Genomic DNA, 15083 nt, shown 5'->3' with positions numbered 1-15083 from the left:
TAAAATCATAACACAAACTAGCTATACTTTCATAAAACTCTATAAAATTTTGTATGAAGAAATGAGAAGAAACTATCAGATCAACAATTTTAACAAAAATAGAACATAAACTATACCTTGGAAGCACGAATCTGCCTGTGAACGTCTGTTAGTTGTTGAATTTTGTATTCTAGCTCTGAAATCTGGGCTTGAAGCCAAGTCCATCGACTGCCAACTCTTGCTCTGTCTACGAGCCACTTCCATTCAGTACTAGAATTACTGTGAATAAGACAAATACTGTTAGTCAAAGCATAAAAACAATCAAGTTTTCACAGAGGCTGATCAATAATTGCCTTGACTCCTATCATATAAGTCCAATTTCCTTTACTAAATATCTAATTACATAAGGGGAAAATGGTAGGGTGACTTCTACCCCCAAAAAGAGATTCAATTCCTTTACCTTTCTATCCCACAAATACTTGCTTTTATTCAATACTATATACCTAGTACCAGAAGACTCTAGTATGACAGAAATCATATTACAACAGAAATTGAAGATAATCTGAAGATAATTACTTAATGCCAAAACATTTACAAAAACACTAAAACATATTTATTCCAAAATCCATGTAATATACAGCAACAGTGAACTATCAGTAAATGATGAGCTGATAATGATATATTCATGTAGGTTCCTTGGTTATAACACTTGGCACTGCTGTTGCCCACAAAAGTCTGAACATCTGTGGGGACAGAGGATATGTGAGTTTTGCTTTGAATCTACAGCTGCTCTAAAATCTTAAATTTAAAAATGTATTTGGACATCAAGTATCTCATATAAATCACAGCAATAGAAAATATTTAAGAGAGATTATTTGCTGTTAGATAATCAAAAAGCAATTATTCTAGCTTTGCTATACACAATGTAATCATTTTAACAATTTATAACAGTACTTCCTAAATGATATTTTTTAAAGATTCTGGTTGTATATAATGTGATTGAAGATAGCATATTCATGAGGATTTTTCTTGGTATTACTGTTTACTCAGTTTATTGTCATTTTGATTTTTGTCAATTTGATTCTAAAAATAACATTTCACAAATATAGACAGTGAGAAAGAATGTCTAATTAAAATTCACTGTTTGTAGATAATATTTAATGGCATTAAATATCAATCCTTTAGTTTAGGAAAGGCAAGAGCCATAAAAAGCAGTATTTTGCACAGATGAGAATAAACTAGATTTTAATACACAATGGAAACTAATTTTTAAAATTTACAATCATGGGCAGTAGAATTGTGCCAAAACTACATTGGTGTTTAAACAAAGAGACTTGGTGTTTTAAACGAGGCTTCTGTTGTGTTAAAACACTGAGATTAGGAAAGTAGCTTGATTCCATATAGCCCATTCTGAATAAAACACTGAGTATGAAAATGGTTTGGACTGGAAAGAGGGGAAGACGAAGAAGAAAAAATAGGTAAGGTTTCTGTAAAGTTGATGGATTTGCAGAATTACAGTGTGGATGTAAACATATGAAAATCACATTCTCTCATTACATTTTGATCCACTTGGAAAACTTCCCCATAACATGCAATTTCCTTTGGCTATCAAATCAGTGATTAATGATCAAATATAATACAGATAAAAGAAAGTTGCATTTCTTTTTCATATTATACTTCTGGTAAAGATACTTGGATATTGAAACAAGTATTATATGGCATTTTTGTGCTCATATATTAAATTATACTGACAGAGAAAAACAGCAATACAAGTTTAAGTAAACTGAATTACACCGAAGCTTTGTGATGTGTGAAATGAAATTTTTTGGTAAAGGATAATTTATCCTGCATTATAATAAGAATAAATAAAACTGTGCACTGAAAAATGGCAAATGAGCTTCCCCAGGAAAAATGTTCCCTTGCCTGAAGACATGATTTTCTTAAAAAGTAATTATAGCTGTAAATGTGTAAAAGATAAACATATGGCCAACTTGCTCAAAAAAGATTAACACCTGTTGAACACTAAAGTCAAAACATGTTTTACGTAAACAACTTATATAACCAATGATGTAATGACTAGCATAACTGGCAGTGTAACCAATCGGAACGTTACTGATACAACAATGAACCCCTAAGATCTGAGACAGACCAGAGTATCTAGGCACCCTTGTTATCACAGAAGCCTGGCCTGCCAAACCCTAAAGAATATTGACTCATGCATTGAGCGCTGACCTGACCACAGGTCACCGCATGCTCACCATATAATAGTAATGCTCAGGACAAAAGACATCTGTGAATGGAGACAACCTAGGCAGTGAGAGACCTGTCACCCACCCTCTTCCCTCCATCAAAAGAAAAGGTAGCTCCTGCCTTCAGTACCCATCTTGCCTGCTTAGAGTCCCTGTTTAAATTGATGAAAGAAGTACAAGCTGGTGAAGGCTTTTTGGGTACAATTTCTCTTGGTTTAAAATAGCTAACATGTTTTGACTTTGAAATAGGGTTCCTCAAAATAAGTCAGAGCTTTCCAATACTTTGTCTTAGATTACTAAGGTTTATAGAGAGATATGTGATTATAATTTTGCCTTTAACACAAAGATTTTGTTCGCTAATTATGACTTTAAAAAAGAGACAGGGCCGGGCGCTGGTGGCTCACGCCTGTAATCCCAGCTACTCAGGAGGCTGAGATCTGAGGATCGAGGTTCAAAGCCAGCCCGGGCAGGAGAGACCGTGAGACTCCTATCTCCAATAAACCACCAGAAAGCCGGAGGTAGCGCTGTAGCTCAAGTGGTAGAGCACTCGCCTTGAGCTGAAGAGCTGAGGGACAGCGCCCAGGCCCAGAGTTCAAGCCCCACAGCCGACCAAAAAAATTAAAAATAAATAAAAAAGAGACAGGGCTGGAAAGATGGCTCAGTGGATGCCTTGCATGCATCCCTGGGTTCAATTCCCCAGCACCACATAAGCAGAAAAAGCCAGAAGTGGTGCTATGGCTCAAGCGGTAGAGTGCTAGTCTTGAGCTGAAGAGCTGAGGGATAGTGCCTAGGCCCAGAGTTCAGGCCCCATGACCGGTAAAAATAAATAAAATAAATAAATAAATAAATAATAAAAAGAGACAATATGGGTATTTTTAAAAAATGATCATTTCAAGCCAGATAAGATTTGTCCTGAAAAAAAAAAAAAACTGGACTAACCTTCTCCACCAATATTTTCTTACCAGAAGAAAAAAAAACAAACCTTTTCTTCCTGGAAGTGGGTTCCCTTAGATTGGACGCTGGCAAACTTTCTGTAAAAAGGTGTATATTAAACTTGGTGTGGTAACTCACACGAGAAATCTCAGTAATTTGAAGGATAGGAGGTCAGCCTGGGAAAAATGTCTATGGGACCCTATCTGAACAAGTCAGATATCAGAGTAATAACTGTAATCCTAGCTACAGTGGGAGGCATAGGCTTTAGTCCAAAGCCAACCCAGGGGGAAAGAGCAAGACTATCAGAAAAGTAACTCAAAGAAAAAAGGGCAAGAGGCATGGCTCAAGTGATTGAAAGCTTGTCTAGCAAAGAGCACTGCACAAAATTCAAATCCCATAATAACAAATAAACAAAATTTTAAAAGAATAAGTAAGTGCTGATGAGATTTTGTAGGCCATTTGGTCTCTGTAACAACTACTCAACTCTTACCTCTGTAGTATGAGAGCAGGCATATGTGATGCAATAACTTTATTTTCAGAAACAGGGTTAGGACAGATTTGGTTAATGGATCCCAATTATACAAACTGAACTAATGATTATCTTTTCATATGCATCTCCTTCTTCCAAAAGGATTATGATTTCCTTTGAAGACATGCCTGTGCAATATTTTGTCTGTTTTCCTGGGTCATCTTACTATTAATATTCCAAGGCCTGCTTTAGGCCTGATTTGAAAGGCAGGAGTTCCCAGCATTTAATACTACATTGGCATTCAGAATATATGAGGATATCAATCTGTTTATTAAATATTTTTTTAAGTAGCACTTTTTTTGGGGGGTAGGAGGACAGCTGTGGGGTTTGAACTCTGGGCCTGGACATTATTCTTGAGTTTTTCAGCTCAAGGCGAGCGCTCTACTACCTGAGCCACAGAGCCACTTTTGGCGTGAACCACTGATACCTGGCATAAGCAGCACTTTTGTCAGGTGCCAGGGCTCACCCTTATAATCCTGGCTACTCAGGAGGCCAAGATCTCAGGATTGTGGTTAAAGCCAGCCCCAGTAGGAAAATGTATAAGACTCTTATCTCCAATTAACCACCAAAATACCAGAAGTGGAGCTATGGCTCAAGTAGTAGAGGACCAGCCTTGAGCAAAAAAGTTCAAGGAAAAAGTAACAAGTCCCAGGACCAGCAAACACACACACACACACACACACACACACACATATACACACACACAAAGTAGCACATTTTAATGTTGCATTTAACTTATAGATCTAATAGTGAATAATTAGAATCTTAGTAACACTATCTTCTGATTATCATAAACAGTATATACTTCTCTGCTCATTTGCATACTGCTAATTTCTCTCAGCCATGTTTTGTGTATGATTTAAAAGCTTACATTTCATATTAATAGATGCTAGTATACAGTATCTACTAATTATTTGTATACTACTGTATGGAACATAATTGATTTTTATATTGTCTTTAAGTTCACTTATGAGTTCTAATAGTTTCCTTATACACGTCTTTTTTTAAATTGTAAAGGTAATGTACAGAGGGGTTACAGTTACATAAGTAAGGTGATGAGTATATTTCTTGTTGTACAAGTCTTTAGCATGTGGATTACAGCTCACATGCATGGACATCCTTACTATCTTACAAAACCTACCAAGAACCCAGGTCCATTCACTAGCATACAGCAGACAAGGGTCTCATATCTAAAACATAGTTAAAACTCAAAAAATTAACTCCCCCAACAACAAATCCTCAAAGAAACAACCATCTGATTAATAAGTGGGCTAACGACTTAAAGAGAGACTTCTCTGAAGAGGAAATAAGAATGGCCAATAGATACATGAAGAAATGCTCAACTTCTCTCGAAATGCAAATCAAAACAACATTGAGATTCCATCTCACCCCAGTTAGAATGGCTATAACCAAGAAATCTAATAACAACAGATGCTGGAGAGGATGTGGCCAAAAGGGAACCTACTGCATTGTTGGTGGGAGTGTAAACTTGTTCAACCACTTTAGAAAGCAATATGGAGATTCCTCAAAAGACTCTACATAAAGCTCCCCTATGACCCAGCAATCCTACTTTCGGGCATTTACCTGAACAATCACAAAAAAAATCATACCACAGCTACCAGCACAACTATGTTTATCGCAGCATTATTCACCATAGCTAAGACATGGAACCAACCCAGATGTCCCCCAGTAGATGAATAGATTTAGAAAATGTGGCATATATATACAATGGTATTCTATGCCTCCATCAGAAAGAATGACATTGCCCCATTTGTTAGGAAATGGAAAGACTTGGGGCTGGGAAGGTGGCTCAGTGGTAGAGCACTTGCCTTGCATGCATGAGGCCCTGGGTTGGATTCCTCAGCATCCCATAAGCAAAAAGAAAAAAGCCAGAAGTGATGCTGTGGCTCAAGTGGTAGAGCGCTAGCCTTGAGCTGAAGAGCTGAGGGACAGTGCCCAGGCCCAGAGTTCAGGCCCCACGACCGGACCCAAAAAAAAAAAAAAAAAGGAAATGGAAAGACTTGAAAAAAATTATATTAAGTGAAATAATCCAGACCCAAAGAAACATAGGTCCCATGGTTTCCCTTATTTGCAATAACTAGTATAAGTCTAGGACAAGCAGAAAAGGTCAAAAGCTATGTACATATGACCATATAAGATGATGCTAAGTGAAATGAACCCCAAGAAGGGACACAAGAGGTTTTTTTTTCTTGGTCGCTGTTGTTTTTAATGTACTATGTGATTTTTGTTTGTTTCTTTTGTATGTTCTTCCCGCATTGTATAATCCCTGTTGTCACTGTATTTGATTCTAGTATATACATTTTTCTAATTCAGGGAGGGGAAGGGAAATAACAAAATGCTGAAACAAGGATACAGCTTTACCAATTGTAACAATGAAACATACAAGACACTATGTTGAAAATGAACTATACAACTTGGAGGGGAGGAGTTAGGGAGGTAGGGAGGGAAGGGATGATAGGGGAAAAACAAAGGCGTGGGTAACAGTGCTCAATAGGAAATGTACTCATTCCTCATGTAACTGTAACCCTTCTGTACAGTATCTTTACAATAAAAAAAAAGAACCCAGGCCCAGAGTTCAAGCCCCACAACAACAACAAAAACCCAAAAAATATAAAAAATAATTCAGAATTTCATTGTATGTTAGATATAGATTTTATATAAATGTCCTTTATTGATAAAGTTATTGCCCATTCTTTGTTTACTGTCAAGTTATTAGTGTAAATGAATTTTGTCAATTGTTTTATATCTACAAAAATAAAATACTATTTCTCCTTTTGTATTTTAAAATATATACTCAGTTTTCTTTCTAGCACAAACATGCATCATCATGATGCTTTTTAAATTTTTTCTTGCTAGGCTCAGTTTGATATTTGATTTTTGTGGCTTACAAAGTTTGTAAGCAGCTGCTTGGGTTTTACAATCTTTTTTTTTTTTTTTTTTGGGTCCAGTCGTGGGGCCTGAACTCTGGGCCTGGGCACTGTCCCTCAGCTCTTCAGCTCAAGGCTAGCACTCTACCACTTGAGCCACAGCGCCACTTCCGGCTTTTTTCTTTTTGCTGATGTGGTGCTGAGGAATTGAACCCAGGGCCTCAGGCATGCAAGGCAAACACTCTACCACTGAGCCACCTTCCCAGCCCCTTACAATCTTTTGGTGTATTTTTGAAGTGAAGCTAAGGCTTGTTTTGTAAAATGAGTTAGGAAGTGTTTCCCTATATTTTTTGGAGGTATAAGATTAGAATGATATTTTCTTCAAATTTCAATAAAATTGGTGAAGCAATCTGAGCCTGAATTCACAAGTAGAATATTTTTTAATTACAAATTCAGGTTTTCCAATTGACATAAGGTTTCTTATGTATCTTATTTGGTAATTTACATTGTAAATGATCAGCCTCTGTTTGACCTGAATAGCTAATACTCTGGTTTTTCTATTATTCTATGTCAGCTATAGTAGTGCATTTAGTTTTCTCCTACTATAGCTCATTTTTTCTTAATAATTGTTTCTGTTTATTAATCATTTCCAAAAAACTGTTTTTAGTCTCACTGATTTTCTCCATTGCTTTGGTTTCATTGTTTATTGACTTCATTCATTCATTTTTTTTTTCACTCTACAGTTTGGGCTTCATTTACTATAGTCTTATTGTGTTTCTAAAAAATTGCTTTAACTGTTGTCATTGAGAGAGAATTTTACTATACATAGCCCAGAGGCTGGGGTACAAGCTTGGGATCCTAAGTCAGGGATAATGGAGGACAAAGGAAAAGAATTAGGGTTCTACTAAGACCTTACTCCACTAGTAAAGCAACATGTCTTACTGTTCAACAGACTAGCAACTATCATGATTATACCTATTCTTTTTGCCCAAATTACTGGGGCTTTCTTATTCTTACTTAGAAAAGCACATACAAGAATGAAGAGGTCAAGAGAGCTAGAAAACCTGTTTATTAGTTTATAAGTCATCACATTATGATGAACCAAGATTAACTGGTGCATTTTATGTATTCGGAGAAAAGACTGCGTAAGTTGAATGACCACAACAAAATGACTGACAGGAATGCCATCGTCCTCCTTCATTCTTTTCTGTTATTGTTGTTGCTGTTCTTTTCCTTCCTGTTACTTGTTTTGTGTTTGAGATAGGATCTTTTAATATTACTCTATCTGGTCCTGAAGTTGCAATCCTCCTGATTCAGCATCCTAAGTGCTGAGATTTCAGGTGAGAGAAACATTCTTCTCTGTTTTTTGATAATAGAACATCTTATGTTTTGGCAGCAGAGCTGAAGCCTTTACTTCCCATATTTACATGCAGATAAATGTTACTAAATGACAAAATCCTTGACAATTAAATGTGATCCAAAATAATGTATAGAACTTCTGAGCCATACCATTAAAACTGGTTAGATGGATGCTCAAAAACAAAAAGTGTGGCAATGAGATGAAGGACTTATGAATCAGTTTCAACAGTACAGGCAAGAGCAGGACCCTACGGAGTAAAGCCAATAGGTCTCCATAAAGCCTGTGAAGCATATTCAATTTCTAACCGTTGAATAAAAGAAAAATAAATTCTATATATTTATGTGGAGGTCTCCTTGCTATGACTGCTTAGCGTAAATCTCACCAGAAACACTTTGTCATTAGAATCATTTAGGTTAACAGTTCTCATTTAAAATCTTCAGTCTTTAAGCATCACTGAATGAACTTGAAAACACTACATTTAGCTGCACACATAAACATTGACACTTATAAAACAAGTAAACTCAATTTTAAAATAATTCTTGCCAGGCATATTAGCACTATCTATAATCCCAGCACAAGAGATGCTGGAGTAGGAGGATCACAAGGATAGCCCAGGCTATGTAGCAAGACCCTATCTCCCAAAACCACAGAGACAAAAAAGTGAACTCTAGGAACTAGTCATGAACATAAACCTAATTAAAAGGCAAGGTTTAGATTTTCAAAATTGACTTACGACTAGAGCTTAAAAAGGGTTCCTAAAAGGAAATGTTATCAAAAGGGAACAGCACAATTTGTTGCACTATGTAATTTTGCCTAGGATCCTGGCAACACCCATTGCGCCAACCTAAACTAGAAATTTCAGTATTGGTTTAAAAAAAATTCATGTGTCAGCCCAGTAAATTTAATTTTCCTACAATCCCAAACTTTCCTGCAGAGACACAGAAAGAGAGAGAGAAAAGATGGGGAATATTTATCCCCTTCATAGCTGTTGCTATCTTTCTCCAAAATGAAAGGATTTTAAAACTTAGTGGTCTTTCAGTCTTAACTGTTCTTTTATTTATTTATTTATTTATTTATTTATTTATTATTGTGAAAATACCATACAGAGCGGTTACAATTACATGGGCAAGGTAATCAGTACGTTTCTTATCAAGCATTGTTGCCTCTTCCTTTGTTTCCCCTTTCCATCTCCCCTCCCACCCCACCCAACCCCCATGAACTGTTCTTATAAAATATTCATATAACATGGAATACTGACAAGGACTAATATACATAATAAAAGGAACAAACATTTTTAAAATAAATCGAAACATTTGCTAAACAACAGTTCAATAAGCATTTTTGGCATGTACATACACATACTCATGTACTTGTGTCTCTTGTTCAAGAAGCCAGGAAGCCACACTGTGTTTTCAAGCTATACAGTAAGCGAAGGAGAAAGCACAGCTAAAATCCAGTGAAGAGATCTTGTAACACCAAGCCCTGGAATTACAAATCTAAAACTCCTCAGGGGAACTGGTGATGGCTTTGCCAAAGATTAAATGGGCTTTGAAAAGAAAGACAAAAAGTGATCAAAACTAGACCCTGGCACCACAAAAAATAAAATAAAATAAAATAAAGGCTATCCTTGTACTCCCAAGTTAACTACTAACCCAGAATATCCCTCATGTTCCATAAAATAAAATCTCTGCACTTAGTGAAAATAGCAACAGACAACAGAAAACTGATCAAACTTTCAAATCTGAGCCCTGACCAAGTAATAATTCTTATAAAAACATTGGTTCCATTGGCATTTGTACCTAAAATAAACCCGATCATCCTTTAAAGCTTTATGCCCTGGGGCTCACGCTACTTCCTTTGAAGTGTGTCTTTGAAGACATGCAGTTTTAATAATGCCAGTTTAATAAAAAAATAAATATATAAAGATACCATCTAAAGATAATCTTTTTTTAAATCAATTTCTTTTATAACTGGGGAAATATTTTCAGAGATTATTCAAGTGAACTTGCAGCTTCCTCAAACCTGTCAACACAGTAGAATATATAGCAATTCGGTTTTTTGGGGTTTTTTTTGGTCAGTCTTGAAGCTTGAACTCTGGGCTTGGGCGGTATCCCTCAGTTCTTCAGATAGCACTCTACCACTTGAGCCACAGTGCTCCTTCCAGTTTTCTGAGTGATTTATTGGAGATAAGAGCCTCACAGATTTGCTGCCCTGGCTGGCTTTGAACCCTGATCCTCAGATCTCAGCCTCCTGAGTAGCTCGGATTACACCTGTGAGCTACCAATGCCCAGCTTATATATCAATAAACCAGCAATTCACTTAGTTACAAGAAGGTACTTCTACATAACAGTCAACATTTTCTTTACATGCTTCTGTACTCCTATTATTCCCTCTTTAGTTCTGAAAATGCTTCCACCACACTGATCACTTAAAAACATGAACATATTGAAGTGGTTTAGAAACAATCTAAACCTAATTCCACATTTTATTGACATCATTTCATTATATAAGAAATGGCCAGCCAGACACCGGTGGCTCACTCCTGTAATCCTAGCTACTCAGGAAACTGACATCTGAGGATCGCTGTTCAAAGCCAGCCCGAGCAGCAAAGTCCGTGAGGCTCTTATCTCCAATAACCCACTAGAAAACTCAAGTGGCGCTGTGGCTCAAGTGGTAGAGCAGTGGCCTTGAGCTGAAGAGTGTGGGGATAGTGCCCAGGCCCAGAGTTCAAGCCCCATGACAGACCAAAAAATAATAATAATAATGGCCATATTAATTCACATTTTAGAATGCAGCAGAACTGCGTGCATTTCAAAATAAGAGTATAAAATATTAATACTTTAAAAAGTCTTAAATGAGGGACAAGAAAAGAGAAACAGGCATGACAGAAAGTTGGGCTAACAAGGAGAAAATGAAAGAGGATAACTAAGGTTGAAGAGGTTTGTTTGTTTGTTTTTTTGTTTATGTGAAAATAAAATAAAACTTGTTGGAATTACTTTGGGAAATTTGAATATATCATAAATATGTGTGACAGTGTAATAATGAAATATCCCCATAACTAATGTAAATTAATAAAAACACGACGACTTATTTTTTTACATTCACAAAATGAAACTATTTCATTTTCTCAGATGCTACCAATATTAAGATAAACATTCAATTTAATAACAGAAATCCCTAGGTTGGGAATAACAATGTATTAATTGTACACAAAAGTTATAAGATACATTCATTATTTATAAGTGTCAAAATGTTATCAGAAGCAGATATTCATTTTAAAACCCAAAATGAAAGTGCACTAGAACTACATATAAATATTCATGAGCTATATTGTATTTAGTTTTTTTTTTAAGTTTCGTTGGTATCAGTTCTATAAAGAAACAAATTACAAAAAATTAACAGCATTTGTAGTGATTGGATTTGGGTAAGAAAACTTAAAACTGGGTTTATAATCTTTTATTAAAAATCAGCTTTTTGAACTCAAATGACAAAGTATACAATTTTATGTTACACATGTGGTTTTCTTATTCTATGAAAAGATAAAATAAAGCTAATTGGTTTATCAATCATTTGACAAATTCACTTAAAAAAATGGTACTAGGGTTTGAAACCATAGCCTCTCACTTGCTACACAGGTAGTCTATCACCAAGCTATACCTCCAGCTCTGTTTTTTCACTGGTTGTTCTTAGATAGGGTCTCACTTACCCAGTCTGCACCAGGACCTGGATCCTACTTTATGCATTCTGCCATAAATGGATCACAGGTGCTCACTATTATACCCAAATTATTATACTGAGATGGATTCTGTCCAACTTCTTTTGTTCAGGCTGGTCTTGGAACCTTGACCTGGCTGTTGGTTGAGAAGGAGTCTCATACACCTTTTCCCAGAGCTGACCTAACCCTACCAAGCAGTTAGGATTACAGCTGTTAATAATTTTGTAATGGTTAAAATATTAAAAATCTACAGTAGACACTTGCTGTCACAGACATATGCTCCAAGGAGAATACCCTTGAGGAAACCATGTAAATTCAGGATATGGAGTTCATTTTTACCATATTGCCACCCAATTTCTGCTAAAGACATGGCGCCTCTCAACAAATCTATTCTCACCTTATCACTTAAACCAAGCACATGGCCCCTTTGGGAGGCATAATTAAGGGCAAGGAAACACACAGCAGATCAACAAAGATTTAAACACAGGACTAAGGAGCTTATTTACATCGATACATCTGTATAGACACACACATAGATTTCTAAAATTTCTAAATTTAAATTTTTTTTATTTTTGACCATTGTTGTCAAAACTGTATATAATCCATCTGCAGTTAAGGCAGCTTACTGACTCTTAGCAGCTTACAGGTCTATTACTTGTTGCAGTCATGATGTTTACATTTCCAGAATTTATTCTTCCTAACAGCTCCCTATCCCATGGTCCTACACATACATCCTAAGGGCTGAGTGGTAACTACCACTCTATTCTCTATTCCTATAGTTTGGCTGTTTTGTATTCTTCATAAGAGTGATATCATGTGCTATTTCTTTCTGCCTTAATTCACTAAGTATAATAAATTTCTAAGTTTAATGACTATTTCTTCTTTTGAAATGCAATAGTATTATATATTTTTATTGTGACTGAATGTGAATGTGGAGGTACAGAAGTCAATTTCACATACTAATATATCATTTGAACATATACTCAAAATTAGGACTGCTAGATTATAAAGTTGCTTTATTTTTTAAATTCCTGAGGAAGCTCCTGCACTATTTTCTGTAATAGCTTTATTAGTTTACATTATCAACAGCGTGTAATTTTCTTTTCATTATATCCTCTCCAACATTTGTAATCCCTTTTTCTTAAAACAGTACATTCTAAGAGGTATGAAATGTTATCTCATTGTGGTTTTAATTAGTATTTCCCTGATAATTAATGGGGTCCAGTATTTTTAATATACTTGTTAGTCATTTGTATGTCTTCTTTGGAAACGTCTGTTTAGGTCCTTTACTCATTTTTAAATCACATCATTTACTTGTTATTGAGTTGTATATCTTCCATATGTATTTTAGACATTTTCTTATCAGATGTATTGTTTGCAAATATTTTCACCCATCTGTAAGCTGCCTTCTCTGTTAATCACTCCTTTTGCTGTGGAGAAGATTTGTAGTTTGATATAAACTTGTCTGTTTTTGCTATGTGTGTGTGTGTGTGTGTGTGTGTGTGTGTGTGTGTGTGTGTGTTTGTGTGTGGTCATAGACCACAACGCCTTTGCCAAGGACCAGAATCAAGTTTTTTTATCTCAATTTTCTTCTAGAATTATGTCAAAATGTAATACATTTTAACTTAAGTTTGGAATATGCAGTGACATAAATATTCAATTTCACTGTTGTGCATGTAGTCCATTCTTCCACTGTTTATTGAAAAGATTTCTTTTGCCATTTACATATTCTTGTCATTTTTCTCAATGATCACAAGACAGAATTCAAGCATGGGCGTTATTGCCTGTGAACACAGAACTTGGGAGGCTAAAGTAGGACATTCCTAAATTTGGGGCCAGCTTGCTTTAAATAGACATATCTCAAAAAGAAAAGGAAAAAGGAATTAGAAAAGAAAATCAGTTATTCATACATGTATGAGTTTATTCCTAGGACTTTTACATCACCATTGTGCTTTGACTATAACTCATAATAAATTTTAAAACCACGTATGTGGTTTTTTTTTTCCAGGTTTGTCCTTTTTGCTCAACAATCATTTGGCAGTTTGGGGGTCTTTTGTGAGTCTATACAAATTTTAGGGTTTCATTTTCTATTTTAGTTATATTATCTTTAAGTAGTTGTACCAAGTTCACAAAGTGGTGGTTGTACATTCAACAGATGAATTTATCAGTACAATGCATCCCAAACAATGGCACGCTTTTCTCTATTTCAGTGAAAAGCACTGTAATTACAAAAAAGAATATGCTCATTCTGTGTTTTGATTTGGGTAGCAGGGATATTTTAGTATAAATAATGGCTTAATTTTGCTTTTCAAATAACCACATTTTAGTTTAATCAATCTTTTCTGTTTTTAAGCATTGAACTTTCTAATTTCCTTCCTTGTGTTAATTTGGTGTGTAGTTTGGTCTTTTTTTTTTTTTTTGACTCTTTAGGGGTGTATCACTGTTTATCAAAGATCTTGATGTGGGCAAATTATATTGTATATATTGTATGCACATATGGAAATGTCACAATGAAACCCCCACATCAGCTAGGCACAATTGGTCATGACTGTAAATCTATCTTTTGGGAATCTATCTCCCAATCCTCAGATTGGGAGATGTTCCATTTGAGACCAGTGCCTGCAAAAAGTTAGTTGCAAAAAGTTAGTGAGACCTCCATTCTCAACCAACAAGCTAGGTGTGATAGCACATGCCTATAATTTCAGCTATAGAGAGAGGTAGAAAGGAGGATCACAATCAGAGGACAGTATAGGCATAAAACACAAGATTTTATCTGAAAAAATAAAGGGACTGAGGGCATGGCTCAGTTTAGCAAGCCTAAGGCCCTGAGCTCAATCTGACCAGGAAAAAAAAAAAAAAGAGAGAGGAAGAGAGAGAGAAAAAGAGGAAGGAAGGAAGGAAGGAAGGAAGGAAGGAAGGAAGGAAGGAAGGAAGGAAGGAAGGAAGGAAGGAAGGAAAGAGGGAGGGAGGGAGGGAGGGAGGGAAGAAGGGAGGGAGGAAGGGAGGGAAGGAAAGGAGGGAGAAGCCTTTCACATTGCACAATTAATATGTGCTAATAAAAATGTGAACTTTTTTTTCAGTTGTGAGCACTTTTATTCCTGTGACCTTCTCTCTTGAAATGTTTTTGCTGTATCCTGTAAATTCTGGAATGTAGTGCTTTCTAGTTTTATTTACATCAATATAATTTTAGTTTTGCTTTAAATTTACCTATCTATTAGCTTCTAAGAGAATATTGTTTGATTCTCACGTATTTCTGAATTTTCCCACATTTCTTCTGTTATTCTAGTTTCATAACGTTTTATTTGGAAAATATAATTAATATGATTTTCATCTTTGTAAGTTTGTTAAGATTTGATTTGTGGAGTAACTTATGATATATCGTGGAGAATGTCCTATATGTGATTGAAAGAAATGTATATTTTGTTGCTGT

The 15083-nt window shown here is 35.6% G+C and overlaps 1 protein-coding gene across 4 annotated transcripts in view; it reads right to left on the bottom strand.

Moving 5' to 3' along the window:
• Positions 1 to 15083, bottom strand: part of Kansl1l (KAT8 regulatory NSL complex subunit 1 like) — a 107860-nt gene that overhangs the window by 75390 nt on the left and 17387 nt on the right. For all 4 annotated transcript variants that reach the window (XM_070017864.1, XM_070017887.1, XM_070017879.1 and 1 more), the window contains exon 3: positions 117 to 258. In XM_070017864.1, coding sequence (XP_069873965.1) covers positions 117 to 258 — 142 coding nt within the window. The remainder of the gene's footprint in view (positions 1 to 116; positions 259 to 15083) is intronic.

Source organism: Dipodomys merriami, unplaced genomic scaffold (genome assembly GCF_024711535.1).
Source record: "Dipodomys merriami isolate MVZ:Mamm:240054 unplaced genomic scaffold, mDipMer1.0.p SCAF_1, whole genome shotgun sequence".
Taxonomy (NCBI): domain Eukaryota; kingdom Metazoa; phylum Chordata; class Mammalia; order Rodentia; family Heteromyidae; genus Dipodomys; species Dipodomys merriami.
Note: the sequence above shows the minus strand (reverse complement) of the source record. Positions and strands in the feature narration are given on the sequence as shown.